Source organism: Microtus oregoni, unplaced genomic scaffold (assembly GCF_018167655.1).
Source record: "Microtus oregoni isolate MIOR12 unplaced genomic scaffold, Mior012 000067F_001, whole genome shotgun sequence".
In the NCBI taxonomy this organism is placed as follows: domain Eukaryota; kingdom Metazoa; phylum Chordata; class Mammalia; order Rodentia; family Cricetidae; genus Microtus; species Microtus oregoni.
Genome location: NW_024543954.1, coordinates 482,755 through 498,294, shown reverse-complemented (window position 1 = coordinate 498,294; position 15,540 = coordinate 482,755). Strand labels below are relative to the sequence as shown.

At 52.9% G+C, this 15,540-nt stretch overlaps 1 protein-coding gene across 1 annotated transcript; it reads right to left on the bottom strand.

The window, feature by feature from the left end:
* Positions 1-301: 301 nt before the first annotated feature.
* On the bottom strand, positions 302-9,275 carry LOC121440294 (sodium- and chloride-dependent creatine transporter 1). Its single transcript, XM_041641080.1, has 13 exons — positions 8,371-9,275; positions 6,701-6,832; positions 5,773-6,022; positions 5,267-5,399; positions 4,087-4,221; positions 3,891-3,994; positions 3,672-3,796; positions 3,036-3,148; positions 2,780-2,917; positions 2,597-2,699; positions 2,399-2,499; positions 2,155-2,325; positions 302-1,852 (listed from the first exon to the last, which is right to left on the bottom strand). The coding sequence occupies exons 1-13, from the start codon at positions 8,630-8,632 to the stop codon at positions 1,712-1,714; spliced, it is 1,908 nt and encodes a 635-aa protein (XP_041497014.1). The 5' UTR covers positions 8,633-9,275; the 3' UTR covers positions 302-1,711.
* Positions 9,276-15,540: the final 6,265 nt, after the last annotated feature.

Here is a 15,540-nt window from a genome sequence, read left to right as displayed (position 1 = left end):
TGCAGGGCTTACAGCCACAAGCTATCATGCCTGGTTCGGTAAGATTCTTAGAGCAAGCAACTCCTGGCTGCAGCCTCCCTTCTCTGCTGTATTTGTTCCTATTGAACTTATGTCACCCCATGCTCTTCACTCTGGGGGACTGAGGCTTTATTCCTGCATTTCTTCCCCACTCTTTTTCCAGTTTCTGGCATGGTGCTAGGTGTAGAGCTCCTCACACTGGGCCTTACCTAATGCCGAGTTGGAGCTGGAGGAAGGTCCCCACAACTATCTCCCCACCTTATCCATCTTCCAGAGAAGCAGAAGCAGGAGCCAGTCTTGGAAAATGAAGTGTTTTTATTGCTATGTTTGCAGTGGCTTTTTTAGCACAGTAAGAATGTCCCCAAAGGCCTGTACTCTTACCCAGCCCCATCTCCCTGGCTTAGTCTAGCCCTGTGTGAAGGAAGCCTTTCTAGGGGCTACTTGGCTATTTCAGGCTTGACAGGACATAGATGTGAGTTTAAAAGCTGCTACGGAAGACTTGAGATGTCAAAAGTACATCAGCCTTTAGCTCAGAGGTGGGAGCTGTGCCCAGGATCCCTTCCTTGGGCGATCCCTGCAATCATACCCAGCCCAGGAACAGGGTGTGGGCAAGCCTGAGCATGCCAGGTGAGCAGACCCAGATCCCTGGGACAATGCTGTAGCCTTTTACCCCATAGGCTTAGGGGCAAAGGATAGTGTGGGGATGCCCTTGAGGCTCCCACTTACCCACTCCAGTCTCAGCTGGAGACCATACAAAACATCCATACAACAGACTCACATAGTCAACAGCCTGAAGCTTTTGTTTTGCCTATGAAAGTTAAGTATAAATTCACACTCCTTGGCTAGGGTCAGAGAAGAAAGGTGGGGATGTGAAGGAGAGGAGTGGTAAGGTGGGGGTGGTTGGGGCTTTTTAGAAATATACAAGCAGAAGTCTCACTCTCAGTTTTTTTTTTCTTATAAAATGTGCAAAATACAAGCCTCCTTTGCCCAGAGGCTCTGTTTAACTTCTGGTATTCACCTTCACTAAAAGATAAGAGACCTATACATCTTCTATACACGCACATGCGTGCACAGACACACACACACACACACACATTCAGACCCAAGCTCATACAGTTAATTAATATTGGTGGCAATTGGCGCAAGAACACAAGGTTCCATTGCTGACTGGCTCTCTAGCTTCTAGACTAGGGGTGGGAAGAGGGGTCTAATCCAGCTGAAACATTTGCCTTGTTTCCACTGTCCCTCTCTTGCCTACCCTCCTGTCCCACCTTATTCTTTCCCTCCTCTCCTGTTCCCCAAGCTGCCACTGTAGTTTGCAGGGTGAAGGTGTGGTACAGAGCAGAGCTTAGGAGGCAGGCAGGCGGGGCTGGCAGGGCTAGGAGGTGGGTCCTGGGAACTGAGAGGAAGGACAGGAGGTGGGACCTGGAAGCAACGTCAAGTACCAGCGTGGCTGGGGGCTGGGGAGGAGAGGCATCTATTTTTGGTGGGTTGTGATATTTTTGGCGTTTTATTATTAAAAATGGAAAAAGTTATTTTTGTTAGCACTCATGGTGCTTCCTCCCCTTCCCCCCCCAGGCAGACCCCCGAACTGTCAAGGAAAGGCAAGCCCCCTGGTGGGATGGGTAGAGGCTAAAGCAGGGGCTGCTATGGCTACCAAAGGATGAGCTGGTGATGTGAGCTGGGATGCCTATTACATGACACTCTCCACCACGACAACCTTGCTGCTTTCAGACACTGGAGTCAGGGTGGTCAGGCCCCTGACATCTGCATCCTGAGCTCTGTATTCCAAGTGGTGGAGGCCCCAGATAGGCTGGGTCAAGTGCTGCCAGCGCTGTGGGAGAGGAGAGCACGTTGAGCCAGCCTCCCATGAGTCACTTGCTCTACCCCATGGCAATAGCTTCTGCTACCTGCCACCAAGGCAGGTCTGTTTCTCTTAGGGCACCCTTCCAGGTCATGCTCCCTACAATGGGAAGCAGGGTTAAGTGGCCCTTGTGTGGAAAGTGAGAGGTGGGCCTTGCTTCCTTGGTTCCACATGAAGCCATGATAGGTTAGCTTTTCTTCTGTAGTCTGAGCTGGCTGTGCTTCTGGATGACAGTTTGCCCTTCCCAGGAAAGAGTGGGATAGGGACCTTACCTCTGCCATGGTTCCTTTTGCCCTGAGGAGACAGCCCAGGAGGTGGAGGGGCACACACAGCATGGAAGAGAGTGCAAAGGCCCAGCCAATGGCTTCGCCCCACCATGGGTACACGTAAGTATTGTTGTAGACCAGTGGTTCGTAGTATACAATATTGAAGATGAAGATGCCCTGTGTGGACATGTGTCTTCAGTCATTGGGGCCCCATTACACCACCCCACTTGCCTAGCTTCCCCAGTCTTACCATGCAGACCAATGGGGTGAAAAAGGACCAGCACCATTTCATCCAGGGGCAAGGTCGGTACCCAATCATACAGGCAATGTCATCCATGAAGCGGTCAGCTCCTGGAATAGGGTGAGGTAGATGGGAAGGATAGAGTTGGAGACTACCCCCTTCCATTCCACCCTACAATTTCTAGCCCAGCCCTTCACCCTGACCTACCGTAAACCCAAGCTACCACCACACACTCCCAAAAGGCTTGCCACAGCAGGGTAGTGCCACTAGCTGAGTAGTAGTCAAAGAGCTGGAAGACGTACATGCCGCCCTGGAGAACAGAGCCAGGTCAGGAAAGATGATGGCCCATGGCTGGAGACTGACAGTAGTAGCCCACCTTACCCTACTCACATCAGTCACCATGGAGAGATCGATGACAAAACAGAGGACACAGCAGAGAGCCACGGAGATCTCCCTTTGGAAACGGAAGTAGTAGGAGGCCGGGAGGAGATCCAGTAGCCCGGTGATGAAGCCCTCCACACCTACAAACTGTGTCCAGGGCAGCTCAGGCCCAGGTCTCCCATGTCCCCGTGCATCTCTTGCCCAATGTGCCAAGCCCCCTGACCACCAGCCCCTACCCCATTCTTGCCCTAGAGCTCCTGCAAACCTGGCTGTCCAGACCGAGCAGCAGCAGCATGAAGAAGAACAAGGCAGCCCAGAGTGGGGCCACAGGCATCAGTGTGACAGCCCGTGGGTAGGCAATGAAGGCTAGACCAGGCCCTGAGTGCAAAGATGCAGGGTGAGACTGGCCCTCAGCACCATCCTGAGTACCCTGACGCTCAAGGTCATGCCCATCCCCCAGATAATAAAAACTTGGGGGCTATTTGTGCCTCAGCATGGCTAGACCCATTGAGGTCCTACAGGTACCTCACACCAATAGTCTGGAAGGCTGTGGTCCTTGGTAGCCTCACCCCATATTAGCAGGACCTCCTGACTCACACTACTTTCCCTGGGCTCAAACAGCCTTGGCAGTTTCTGGTTGCCCTGGGGTGATACAGCAGGGGCTGAAGGAGCAGCTCCTTTTCTATCTCCAGTACTCAACCACTATGAAGACACACCCTGCAGCCTTAGAGGTAGGTGGCAGGAGGCCCTCCTGGCTCCAGAGAACAGCCTTGTTTCAGCTGCTTAGAGCCATCTCAACAGCTAGCTGAACTCGTCTGTCACGTTTCAGAATGCTTTTGTGCATGCCCTACATCAGGGTAGTTCTGCAGGTCTGGAGGTGGGCTGAGGTCTGGCAGCTCACCTGATTCTGCCACCTTGGAGATGTGCACACCCTGCTCTGTGGCCATAAAGCCCAGGATGGAGAAGACCACAAACCCAGCAAAGAAGCTAGTCCCACTGTTGATGAGTGCCAGGATGATGGCGTCCCTGGGGGTGGAGGGGCAGAATGTTCTGGTTTAGGCAGCCCCACTGCTCCAGGGCAGGGCAAGGCAGGGCAGGCAGGGCAGAGGCGGGTGCCTACTTGTAGCAGTTGTTGTTGAAGCGATTGTAGCTGCCTAGGGCTGTGAGGGCCCCCAGGCCGATGGCATAAGAGAAGAAAATCTGGGTCCCGGCATCTATCCATACCTGGAAGGGATGGGCAAAGATCAGAGTCATAAAGGACCCTACTCAACAGGCTGTGCCCCCCAGTCTTGCTGTCATAAAGCACCTTTCCTCACCTGAGGGGACCCCAGCTTCGACCAGTCAGGTTTGAGATAGTAGATGATGCCATCCAGGGCTCCAGGCAGCAGCACCCCTCGCACGAGCAGCACGACAAGGACCACGTAGGGGAATGTAGCAGTGAAGTACACGATCTAGGGGGCCAGGGTGCTCAGGTTCCGAACCCCTGCTCCCCTTAAGTGGCCACAGTCTCCCCAAACTGCAGTCATGCTCAGAATTTAGGTGAGGAAAGCCAGTAGCACTCATTCTATTCCTAAATGACCAACCATCCCCAGGGAAGCTAGGGGCCAGCCTGGAGCCCAGGCAGCCTCATAGCAGGCACTAGTCAGCTGTAGGAGGGGAGAGACAGGATCATGGCATTCCAAGGTGAGGGTCCCTAGGCACATCTAATGTATAAAGAGGAAAATCAGTCCATGGGGGAGTGAGAAAATGTGAACTCTCCTGACGGGCAACTTCTCAGTATGTCCATGTGGGGACATGCCTATAAGGACAGGAAGGTTTGCAGAGTTTCGGCAAGGAGAATCTGTGGCAATGTTACATGGGATTGTAATAAGTACATATTCCTCAGAGCCCTGTGGTCCCAAACTCCAAGGCATCCTTGATAGGGCAGTGGGGTCCATGGCAGCTAGGGATTCTAGATGGGCAAGAGGACAGGGTTGGTTTTATAGCTCAGTGTTATTGGTGATGAGAGAAGGAAGGAAGGAAAGGGAGGGAGGAAGACAGCCATTGAGGACCCTGTTGGGAATGAATGTTTGCAATCTGGCCCTCTAGGCACCTGACCATGTTCCATGGCTTAGCAGTTTTAATATGTTGGTTCATCTGTATCTGTAACCTGAGAGGGAACCTCTGAAGGAGGGCTATATGAAGTCTTCCTGGGGGGCCTGAGGATCATAGAGGTGAGGAGAGCCCCAAAGATTAGGCATCTAGAGATAAGTAGGGAGAAACAGAGAGAGGCGGAAGGAAAGAGAAAGGGTTGAGATGGAGTGGTGGACATGGGGAAGGGTAGGTATGGCCTGACCTTTCACCCTCAGGTCTGAAGGCTACGAGAAATAATGCCCATCAACAGGGTGACAATAAAGACCTGTCTACTCTATAGGCTTGAGCCCCAGTATAGTCACCTCCTGTTGTGTTTGTGTCCCTCCCAGGCAATGCTGCCCCCCCACCTGCTTCCAGCTATACCTTTCCTGTTGACTTGACCCCTTTCCACACACAGAAGTAGACCAGCACCCAGCAGGCCAGCAGGCACAGGGTCACCTCCCAGTTGAGGGCCCCTGGCACCTCCAGCCCCGTAGAGAGCCTCAAGACTTTGTTCCTAGGGTAGAAAAGAAAAGAGGGCACCTGAGGGTCATGTCAGCAGAGGGCACAGTGACTGGGATTTGCTTTGGAGTATATGGGTCCTCCCTCACCACAGCCCTGATCTGTAGGACTGACTACCCCAGATCATCCTCACCCCAACCTTCTGCAAATATGCAGTCTCAGCTCCTTAGCCAGGTAAACTTGATAGGGCAATGGCAAATGACATGTTGCTGTAGGAGCAATGTCTATAAGCTCCAGGACCATAGGGACAGACAAAACCCAGGAGTGGGTTGTTTTGCATCCCTGGCCATGTGCCCCAGGGCTTGGCCACATATAGAGAGCCCAAGGGATGAGATAGGATGGGCTTGGCCCAGAGGCACCCGACTCACTCCCAGAACTCGATGACAGGCGATCGACGGTCAGCAAGCTGGTCACATGTGAGGTTGGCTAGGCTGGCATTGGCACAGTCTTCATGGCGAAAGATCTCCACACAGTCAGGAGTGTTCCAGGTGTGGCCACATGTGGCCCAGGGCAAAGTGGTAGTGAATGACTTGACCAGGTAATAGAAGCCCCAGGCCAGCACCATGATGTAGTAGGTGTTGCAGTAGAAGACAATCACCATGGAGGCATAGCCCAGGCCTAAGGATGAGTGAGAAGCTTCCTTTTATTCTGGGCTTCTTTATGGCCATGTTTCTACCACCCCCATTATCTCCCTTTCCAGAGCTGGCACTGATTCTTGCTGAGTTCCTGACAGCTTGCTTCTTGCATGTCTCCTTCCTTCCCTGTATTCTACTTCCCTTTATCCTGCCAGAGGCTTCTCCAAACTTGGACTGTGTGTTCCAACAGTGGGCTACCTTTCCTGTCTGTTTCCCGCTAACATTTGCCATGTTCCTCTACTAATATCTGTGCTTCAGCTCCTTTGTCTAGCCCAGTGCTAGACAGCCCTCCTCTCCTACCTTGTGTAGCTATTATATTCTGCTGCTGCTAGTCCAGCTTCAAATGCTGTCCCTTTCCCAGGTCCCACTGCCACCCTGCAGCTACAGAAGGCAAGGACAAGGACCTCTGCAGTGAGTCAAGTGTGTCCAACAGGTCCTGTCCCTAAGCTTAACTGTTTCTGCTTCATCCTTTTCTTAAAAAAGCAAGCTTGCCACTCCACCCTAGTTCCTGACTCTAGTTAACTGCAGACTCTCTCCTGAGCCTGGGAGGGTATTACCTAGGCAAGATTTCTTCATGTGGATCATAGCTATACTCTGGTCCCCTGCCCTAGTCCCAGTAGTTGAAAAAAGGAGTACTGAGAATTGGCTCAGGATGGCTCACCTTTGAATAGAGGGCAGATGTTCCAGACATTGATGCTGCCGGCCTTCATGAACTGGCCCAGTGAGATTTCCAGGAAGAAAATGGGGATTCCTCCAACCAGGGCAATCAGGACGTAGGGAATAAGGAACACACCTAGTGGAGAAAGCATAGAGTGGACTCGTGATGTATCCCAATGAGCCTCCACAGTAGGCAAGGACTTAACCCAAACCCTTCAGCCAAGCTGTCCAGGCCTCACAGACCAGCCCGGCCTCCAAAGTCCTAGAAGGCCCAGGCAGAGCCCCAGTCCCATGACTTCCCACTGGGTGAATCAGTGCAAGAGTGGTCACTGACTCAGAGGCTCAAGGTGAACAGTCCCAGGAGATCTACTATAGGTTTGGTGAGAGGAGGCACAGTATTTGCTGTACCATGGGGTCCTTGGCCTGTGGACACCACCTAGGGTGACTTCACAGGCATCAAAACCACCCAGGCTTATGCATACAGACCATCTTTTTTTGGCAGGCAGCAGAACAGGATGGAATGGCTAGGGAGTGTGTGTGTGCGCGCGTGTGTTTTCCAGGCTGGGTGTTCAGTCTTGGGGGCTTGTTCAAAGGCAGTGTGCCCAACTACCCTGTACTTTGCACTCATGAGGGTCACAGGAGAAAGATGGGTGGGTGGCAAGCCTCTGCTAATGGGGGTATTGGTGTAGGACAAAGGTAGACAAGGAAAGGGACCAAGGCAAGATTTCAGTAATTAGATGGGCTAGTAGCAAGGAGGGGAGAACAGAGCAGCTGCAGCTCTGACCTATTTCCCCCTACTGCTCTCTAGGACCCCCTACTCTGCTCAGGCTCAGCTCTTTCAGCTACTCAGTAATGGAGTTAAACTGCAGTTTGCCAGGTGGGTCCTGCTCCCAGCATCCTTTCCTTGTGTGACCTTGGGCTAGAGGCCTTCCCTCACGGACTCAGTTTCCCACCCATCACCTAGCTGCTTTAGCTCCCAAGGAATCCAGTTCTGCTTTGCAGTTCCAGGACAGGCAAGTAAGTGCCCACTACTGTTGCTAAGCTGAGCTTCAGCAACTGGGCATGGGATGTGCATGTAGCTTGTCTAGTGGCGGCGCCAGTCGGGCCAGGCCGCAGACTTCCCAAGCCTGGCTCAAGCACCAAGTGTTCCAAACCTGGGTCAGAGGGGAGGGAAGAGAAGGGAAAAGGGAGGGGAGGGGAGAGCGTGGGGGAGGGGGGACAGAGTGGCCCATTGTGTTTGTGTGTGTTCTTGTGTGCACACGTGGGGGGGCACACAATGTGTCACTTGTGTGCCTGACCCACGGGGGCAGGCTGGGCTCCTCACCTCCCGGAGTCCCCTCCACTGGGGGCAGGCCTTCCCTTCCCACCTCAGTGGCCAATCACTCCCAGTCTGGGCTGGAAGTCTGGGAAGAACCCCCCTCAGTTCATCAGGAAGCTCTCCTTAATAGCTTCCCCCTCCACTGCCAGGCACATGACCGGTGAGGGGGGTGGAGGCTGGTGCGCTGGGTCACTGAGTGCTTGGCCGGTGAGGGGGCACTATGGCCCCCACGCGCTCTGGGCGGGCCTCCCCACCCTCTGGACTTAACCCCACTGCTCTGGTGGGCCTGTGGCAGGCTGGGGGTGGGAACTGACCCCTGATGAGAAGCCGGGATGCTCAGGGGCGGGGGCACTCACCTCCACCGTTCTTGTAGCACAGGTAGGGGAAGCGCCACACGTTCCCCAGGCCCACGGCGAAGCCCACGCACGACATGATGAAGTCCATCTGGCGTGTCCAGGTCTCTCGTGGTGGCACGGCAAGGCGGGCGCCGGGCGGCCCAAGGCCCGTGGGGCCATCGCCCTTGGCTGGGGCACCGTCGGGCCCGGGCACGATGAGAGGACCCTTCTTTTCGTCACCAGACACACTATAGATACCGTTCTCGGCGCTCTTCTTCGCCATGGTCCCTGGGGCCGCGAGGCCGGGCCGGGGGTCGCGGCGCCTTGAGGGTGGCGGGCGGGCAAGGGGCTTCGGCGGCACCTGGAGAGAGGGCCCCGAAAGCACGGGCCCGCCCGGGGGCCTCGGGGGCGGCCGGGCCGGGGGACGAGGCGGCGGGCGGGCGGGGTGCGGGACGGCGGGGGCGGCGCAGTCAGAAGCAGTCCACGAAACACTTGAAAGTGAGCCTGAAGAATCTCATGTGTGTCGGGGGCCCGGGAGCGCGCGGGCGGCGGTGGAGCCTGACCGGGCGGCGGCGGCTCCCGAGACTCCTGCCCGCCGCTCCGGTGGCGGCGGCTGCGGCGGCGACTGCTCGCCTGGCCGGAGGCTCACCCTAGCGCGCCGCGGGTAGCATCGAAAGCCCACTGTCTGCAAGCGGCGGCCGGAGCAAGGGGCCTGCGGCCCGCGCCCCCCGGCCCCGGCCCAGCTCCGCGCTGCTGTCCTCGCCCGCGGCTCAGTTGGAGCTAGCGGCTCTGGTGGCCCCGGGCTCGCCTCGCCCCCTCCTTCCCGGTGGCGGCTGCTACAGCCGCTCTCCGGCTGCGGCGGACTCAGATTCGCCAAGGCACTCCAACTGTCCGTCTCTTTCCCGGCGCTACCGGCTGCTGCTTAAGAACCAACTCCCGGTGATGTCACTGTCGCCCCACCCCCACGATCCGGCTGTTCCCCTCCCCCCCTCCATCCCGCCCTCCCCGTCACTCCGCCTACCTCCTCCTCGGGAGAGGCAGCTTTAGTTCGGAGCAGGGTGGCTGCTACCTGGGGCGCTGGGCCAGCACCTCCTCCTCAGTGGGCCGAGCCGCTAGTCGTTCCAGGATCACCTGGCCCGGGTGGGGCCAAAGTCCCCTCAGGTTTTAATGAACTACCAGGAAAACGGAGTCCTTGGCTGACTTCCAGACATCCTAAGTCCTTCTCCTTTCCTCTACTGTTTCTAGCCTGGAGTCTCCCTTCCTGGTGGACCGTCCTTCACCAAGGTTCATCTAACCTGCCTCATGTCTCCCAATTAGGACCTAGGGAGAGTTGGGTATCCAGGTGCAAAGTTTCTTGGTACCTGCACCAAAGTAGGTGCCCTTGTCGGTTGTCTCCTGAAGTACTAACTATCTCTGCGTTGGCTTGGAGAGGGAGATCTGCCTCCAGGGGTTCTGTGGAACTTTGCCAGAAGCACTGAGCTGTCTCCTCAAGACATTTAGGCCTCCCCAAAGATAGGCTAAGAGTCCAGGTGTCAGCTCTGGGTGTGACCAATTTCTGTGTGTCTCCAGAGTGAGCAAAGGATAGCTTGCCTGGTTGAGGATCAGCGTTCCAATTTGTCACCAAGGTAGAGGAGGGGACTCCATGATACTCCAGTCAGTCCACCCTTTGCCTGGTGTGGGGGTGGGTAGGGCGTGTAACCTATGGGTAGGGGGTAAGAATAGGGTAAGGCTGCCCCCTGGTGCCTGGTTGCTGTACAGACCCTCTCCCTAAGCTCAACACCTGCCTGCTCTGCTCGATAGGGACCTCCAGGCAACTGAGCAAATTCTTGGGAATTTTCCAGGGTCAAGACTAGCCTGGGGTGGACTAGAAAGGTGAGGCGTGCCCGTTTCAATCCCCAACTCCCTGACCTGATCAGATACCAAAGTTCCCAGGTGGCTCATCCCCCCCCCCCTCTCCCCCCCATCCCGTCGGGCTAAGCCTGCAGCCATCAGGCGGCTTTAGAAAGAAAAGCAGTTACAGTCTGAGCCAGATTGAGCCTGATAGGTGAGGAAGGAGGGAGGGGCAGCATTTTTACTCAAGCTAGCAGGAGGAGGAGGGGTGTGTGTGTCATGTGCCTGTTTCGTGGCAGAGTCTCTTTGCTCATCAGAGAACTCAAACTTGGGTCTTCTCTGGCCCAGCCTGGGACCAAAGTCCTCCTGTAGAAACAAAGGCCATAGAGGAGTTACTCCATAGCACACATCCTGGAAGTGCTGGAGCCACCCAAGGAACAAGGGGCATTTAAGAGAGGAAAGAAGCGGATGCCAAGGAATGGATACAGAGGACTCTATTGTAGTAGAAGGATTAGAGTGTGCAGATGTGAGACCTGCAAAGGGAAAGGAACTGCGGCAGCAGTGACCTGGATGAGGTGTGGGTGGAGACCAGTCAACCATAGGAAAGTCAACCTGTGGAAGTGAGAGCAGACAGGATTGGATGCTGGCTACTCTTGAGGATTTAAGACCCTTCTTGTCCAGAGTCGGGGTGGGAGGGAAAGAATATAGTGGCCTGAGAAACATGGGGGTGAGCCGATGACACTTTGAGGAGATGGTCACAGCAGTGTGTGCGGAGGTCCAAAGGTGAAAAAGTCAAGGCTGGGTGCAAGGGTGAAGGCCTCCCTCCATCCTGGGCCTGTGCTGAGCAGCTGGGTAAGGCCATGTGCCAAGCCCAGGTACAGGAATGTAAGGAGTATCGTCTTCACCTCGGCACAAAAGGCACTTTAAGGTACCAGTCACCCATGCTTAGGCACTGGGGCAGGCACTGCTTTGTGGCCTCAGAAGGTGGCCAGGACGTAGAGATCTGGGAAACAAATGAAATGACATTGAGAATAGCTGGTGTGACCTTGAGGTTTCCTGGGCCTCTACATCTCAGGAGAATAAGTTTGGTAGACCTCAAAACCTGATTCCATGGGGTCCCACTTGTCCCTTGCCTGGTAATGACACCACCTTTGAGCTCCCCTCTAATCTTTTGCAATTCCCTGCAGCCAGCCTTTATCCTGCAGCGGTTTTCTTGCCCACCTAATCTTCTTGGGGCCTGAACATCTCCATACCCCAGTGGCTAGCTCTGGGCTAGGGCTACACTGGCCCACTGGCATCCTGCAGTGGTATTGGTTCTATTTCTTTATTCACTTTCTAAAGAAGGAGACACTGGTGACAACTGCCCTGTCAGCCACCTGTAAACCATTCCCAAGAAGCTAAAAAGCAGAGCCAACCAGGTGGAGTGCCTGTGGTGTTTGCTCCAAACTGTGGAAGTGTGTAGGCATATTTTGTCTGTGTGTTTTAGGTTTTTCGAGACAGGGTTTCTCTGTAGCTTTGGAGCCTGCTCTGTAGACCAGGCTGACCTCAGACTCACAGAGATCCACCAGCCTATGCCTCCTGAGTGTTGGGATTAAAGGCATGCACCACCACCACCCAGCTTTTGTTTGTGTTTTAACAAATAAGCCACTAGAGGCCAGGTGGTGGTGGCACACACCTTTAATTCCAGGACAGAGGAGGCAGACAAATCTCTGTCAGTTTAAAGCCACCTTGGGCTACACTAGATTGATCTAGTCTCAAAGAGAAACAGAGCCAGGCAGTGGTGGCCAGCATCTCTAATCCCAGCACTCAGGAGGCAGAGGCTGGCAGATCTCTATGAGTTTAAGGCCACCCTCAAAGAGAAATAGCGCCAGGTGGTGGTGGCTCACAGCTTTAATGCCAGCACCATGGAGATGAAGTCAGAAAGTGATATGACTGGGCAGAGAGAGGAATAGCAGGCAGGAGGAGACAGGAAGCAGTACAGTCTGAAGTAGTCTGGACAAGTAGTCAGAGGAGCAGCCAGTCTGAGCATGCAGTCTGAGGCTTCATAGAGACAGGATCACCCCTGCGGTCTGAGCATTGGTAGAGGGAAGAACTCTCTAGTGTCTGGCCACTCTGCTTCTCTGATCCTTCAGCTTTCACCCCTGATAGCTGACTCTGGGTTTTTATTATTAAGAACGATTAGAATTTGTGCTTCAGAAGCCTGTGCCCTGATGGGGTCAGTTCATGTGTCTAGTGAGAGTTCCTAGGAGGTGCAGAGCACTAGGGGGAACAAAAGCCTTTCCAATCCTGGGCAGGCACTCTCCAGAGCATACTCCTACTGGGGGAAGGTGCAGTTGCTAGGGAGGAGCATGGTGGACTCCCCAGGATCTGAGCTGATAAACACAAGATCGTCCTAACTAGCACTTTGGGGCCCTGGTGTTCCAGTCATAATGACGTTGAACTGTGCTGGGAGCCCCTAGGAGCTGGGGTAGAAGCTGAGAACAGAAGGAACAAGCTGGGAGAGGGCTGCCACAGGGCCCTTGTGGTAGAGGCTGGCAAGTAAGGCTGGCAAGTTGAATCTAGTACCTTCCCAGGCCTGAGGTGGCCATGGACTGAGAGAAGACTAGATGGAGATTGTCACCCCTATAGTGATTCTGTAAGGAGTGAGGCAGCCGAAGGTAGGGTTGGGCCACCTCCTCTAGAGGCCAAGCACAATGAACTTTGGAATTAGAATGAGCTGGGAACAAAGGGAAAACTGGAGTCCACCTGGCAAGGCTTTGTACTTCCAACTCCTGTGCCAACAGGCAAGGGGAATAAATGGACCAGAGTCAAGGTTCCCGGAGCTCGCGGTGCAGCTGCAGAAGCCTCTACCCCAGCACAGTCTGCCTTGTCTACCAGCTGTGCTCACTCACACAGACAATCTGAAAGCATTGGTGTTTTACATTTTGCCATAAACTACTTTTTCCCTTTGTGTGGGGGCATGGTGGGACAATGACTGACCTTGAACTTGAGTAGATCCTCTTGTCTGAACCTCCCTAGTGCTGAGATTACAGGTGTGACTTACTACATTGAGGTTTACAGAAATATTTTTCCAATGTTTTGAGACAAGATTTAGTTCAGGGGGCTGGAGAGATGGCTCAGTGGTTAAGAGCACTGCCTGCTCTTCCAAAGGTCCTGAGTTTAATTCCCAGCAACCACATGGTGGCTCACAACCACCTGTAATGAGGTCTGGTGCCCTCTTCTGGCCTGCAGACATACACACAGACAGAATATTGTATACATAATAAATAAACATTTAAAAAAAAGATTTAGTTCAGGTACCTTGAACCCACTGTGTAGCTCAGGGTGACTTTGTTCATCTGATCCTCCTGTTTTCATCTCCAGAGTGTTGGAGGGAGGCTGCTTGTTGGTTCCCGGCCACCTGGCTAGCTTAGACCCGAAATAATCACACAGAAACTGTATTAATTAAATCACTGCTTGGCCCATTAGCTCTAGCTTCTTATTGGATAACCCATATATTAATTTAACCCATTTCTGTTAATCTGTGTATTACCACAAGGTCGTGGCCTACCAGCAAAGTTACAGCGGCTCCATGGCATCTTTTTGACTCCACCCTTCTTTCTCCCAGCATTCAGTTCAGTTTTCCCCACCTAGCTAAGTTCTGCCCTGCCATAGGTCCAAAGCAGTTTCTTTATTCACTAATGATAATCACAGCACACAGAAGGGACTCCCACACCACCAGACTGCTGGGATTCCAGATGTGGGATACTATATGCTGCTTATACTCCTTTTAGGTTTACAGAAAAATTGGTGTGATAGTAGTGAGTGCTCCCACACCCCTCTGCCACAAAAATCTTGTGCTAGATTGTTGCATCTATCCTAGATTATTATTATTTTTTTTTTGGTTTTTCGAGACAGGGTTTCTCTGTGGTTTTGGAGCCTATCCTGGAACTAACTCTGTAGACCAGGCTGGTCTCGAACTCACAGAGATCCGCCTGCCTCTGCCTCCCAAGTGCTGGGATTAAAGGTGTGCGCCACCACCACCCGGCCTCTATCCTAGATTATTACATTTATCCCATTTAACGAGTCAACAGAGTTCCTCTATCAAGTATAGGCCAGTTTATTCAGCTTTCTGCAGCAAGTACTCTTGTTGTTCCAAGATCCCATCTCCAGAATCCACCACTGATTTGGGCTATCATTTGGGCTATCATGGTCACTGTGACTGTGAGGAGTGCCTTGTTTCGATGACTCTGATAGATCCAAGGAGAGCTGATGGAGGTTGAATGTCCCTTGTTGGATCTTCCGCCATTTCTCTTATAGCTAGCTGGACTTTAGGTGTTTGTAAGGCCATACTCATCCATTCTTTGGTAAATCAGTGCTTATAGCACCATTGGCCAGTGTTCACAATGGCTGTCTGGTGGAGGTGTGTCAGATTCCCACTTATCAAAGTGACCCCTTCTTCTCTTTCTGTACTGTACTTTCTTTACAAGGAAGACATTCCCACCTCCCTGGGGCTATGGCAGTCACTTTCCATTCCATACAAACATCTTGGTACAGCAGCTTACAGAGGTGGGATTAGTTTTAGTTGACAATTTTTAGAGTTTCAGACCAAAGTCACTTGGATCTTTGTCGTATAGTGAGGCAGAACACCATGGCAAGGGCACATGGCAGAGTAAAACTGCTCACCCCATTCTGACCAGAAAGCTACAAGAAGAGGTCCCCAATATCTTCTTCAAAGACACACCCCAGTGACCTAACTTGCTCTCACTAAGCCCTTTTAAGGGTTCCAACCCTCTCCATAGCACTACCCACTAGTGAGCAAGCCTTTAATCCATATTATAAATCGTAACACACAAGAGTAGGCAAGATGATTATGTAGTACTCCTCACAGGAGTTTTATTTATTCTCTCATATTTATTTGCTAATAAGTGATTTATTATACTTTGGACTTAGGAATATTTACTTTGTACTTTTTTGTTCTCTTGTTACTTTGTTTTTATTGCTGTTTTGAGACTATATAAACCAGGCCAGCCTCTAACTCACAGAGATCTGCTTGTCTCCCTGCACTGGGATTAAAGGTATGCACCACCACACCTGGCTCTCACTTCTCATTTGTCTCATTTGATATTTTGAAACAGGGTCTTAATACATAGCCCCAGCTGGACTGGAACTTGCCATGTAGACCAGGCTGGTCTCAAATTTGCATTGATTCTACTGCTTCTGCTTCCCAAGTGGTGGGACGGCAGGTTGTGTGTTACCACACTAGATGTAGTTTATATCTTTGTTAATGGCTTAATAGTTCTCTAATGTGTTGCTTACATTTTACATCTGTGATTCTTGGAGGCTCTTTCAGTTGACTCCCTTGGACCCCTGTCTAAGTGA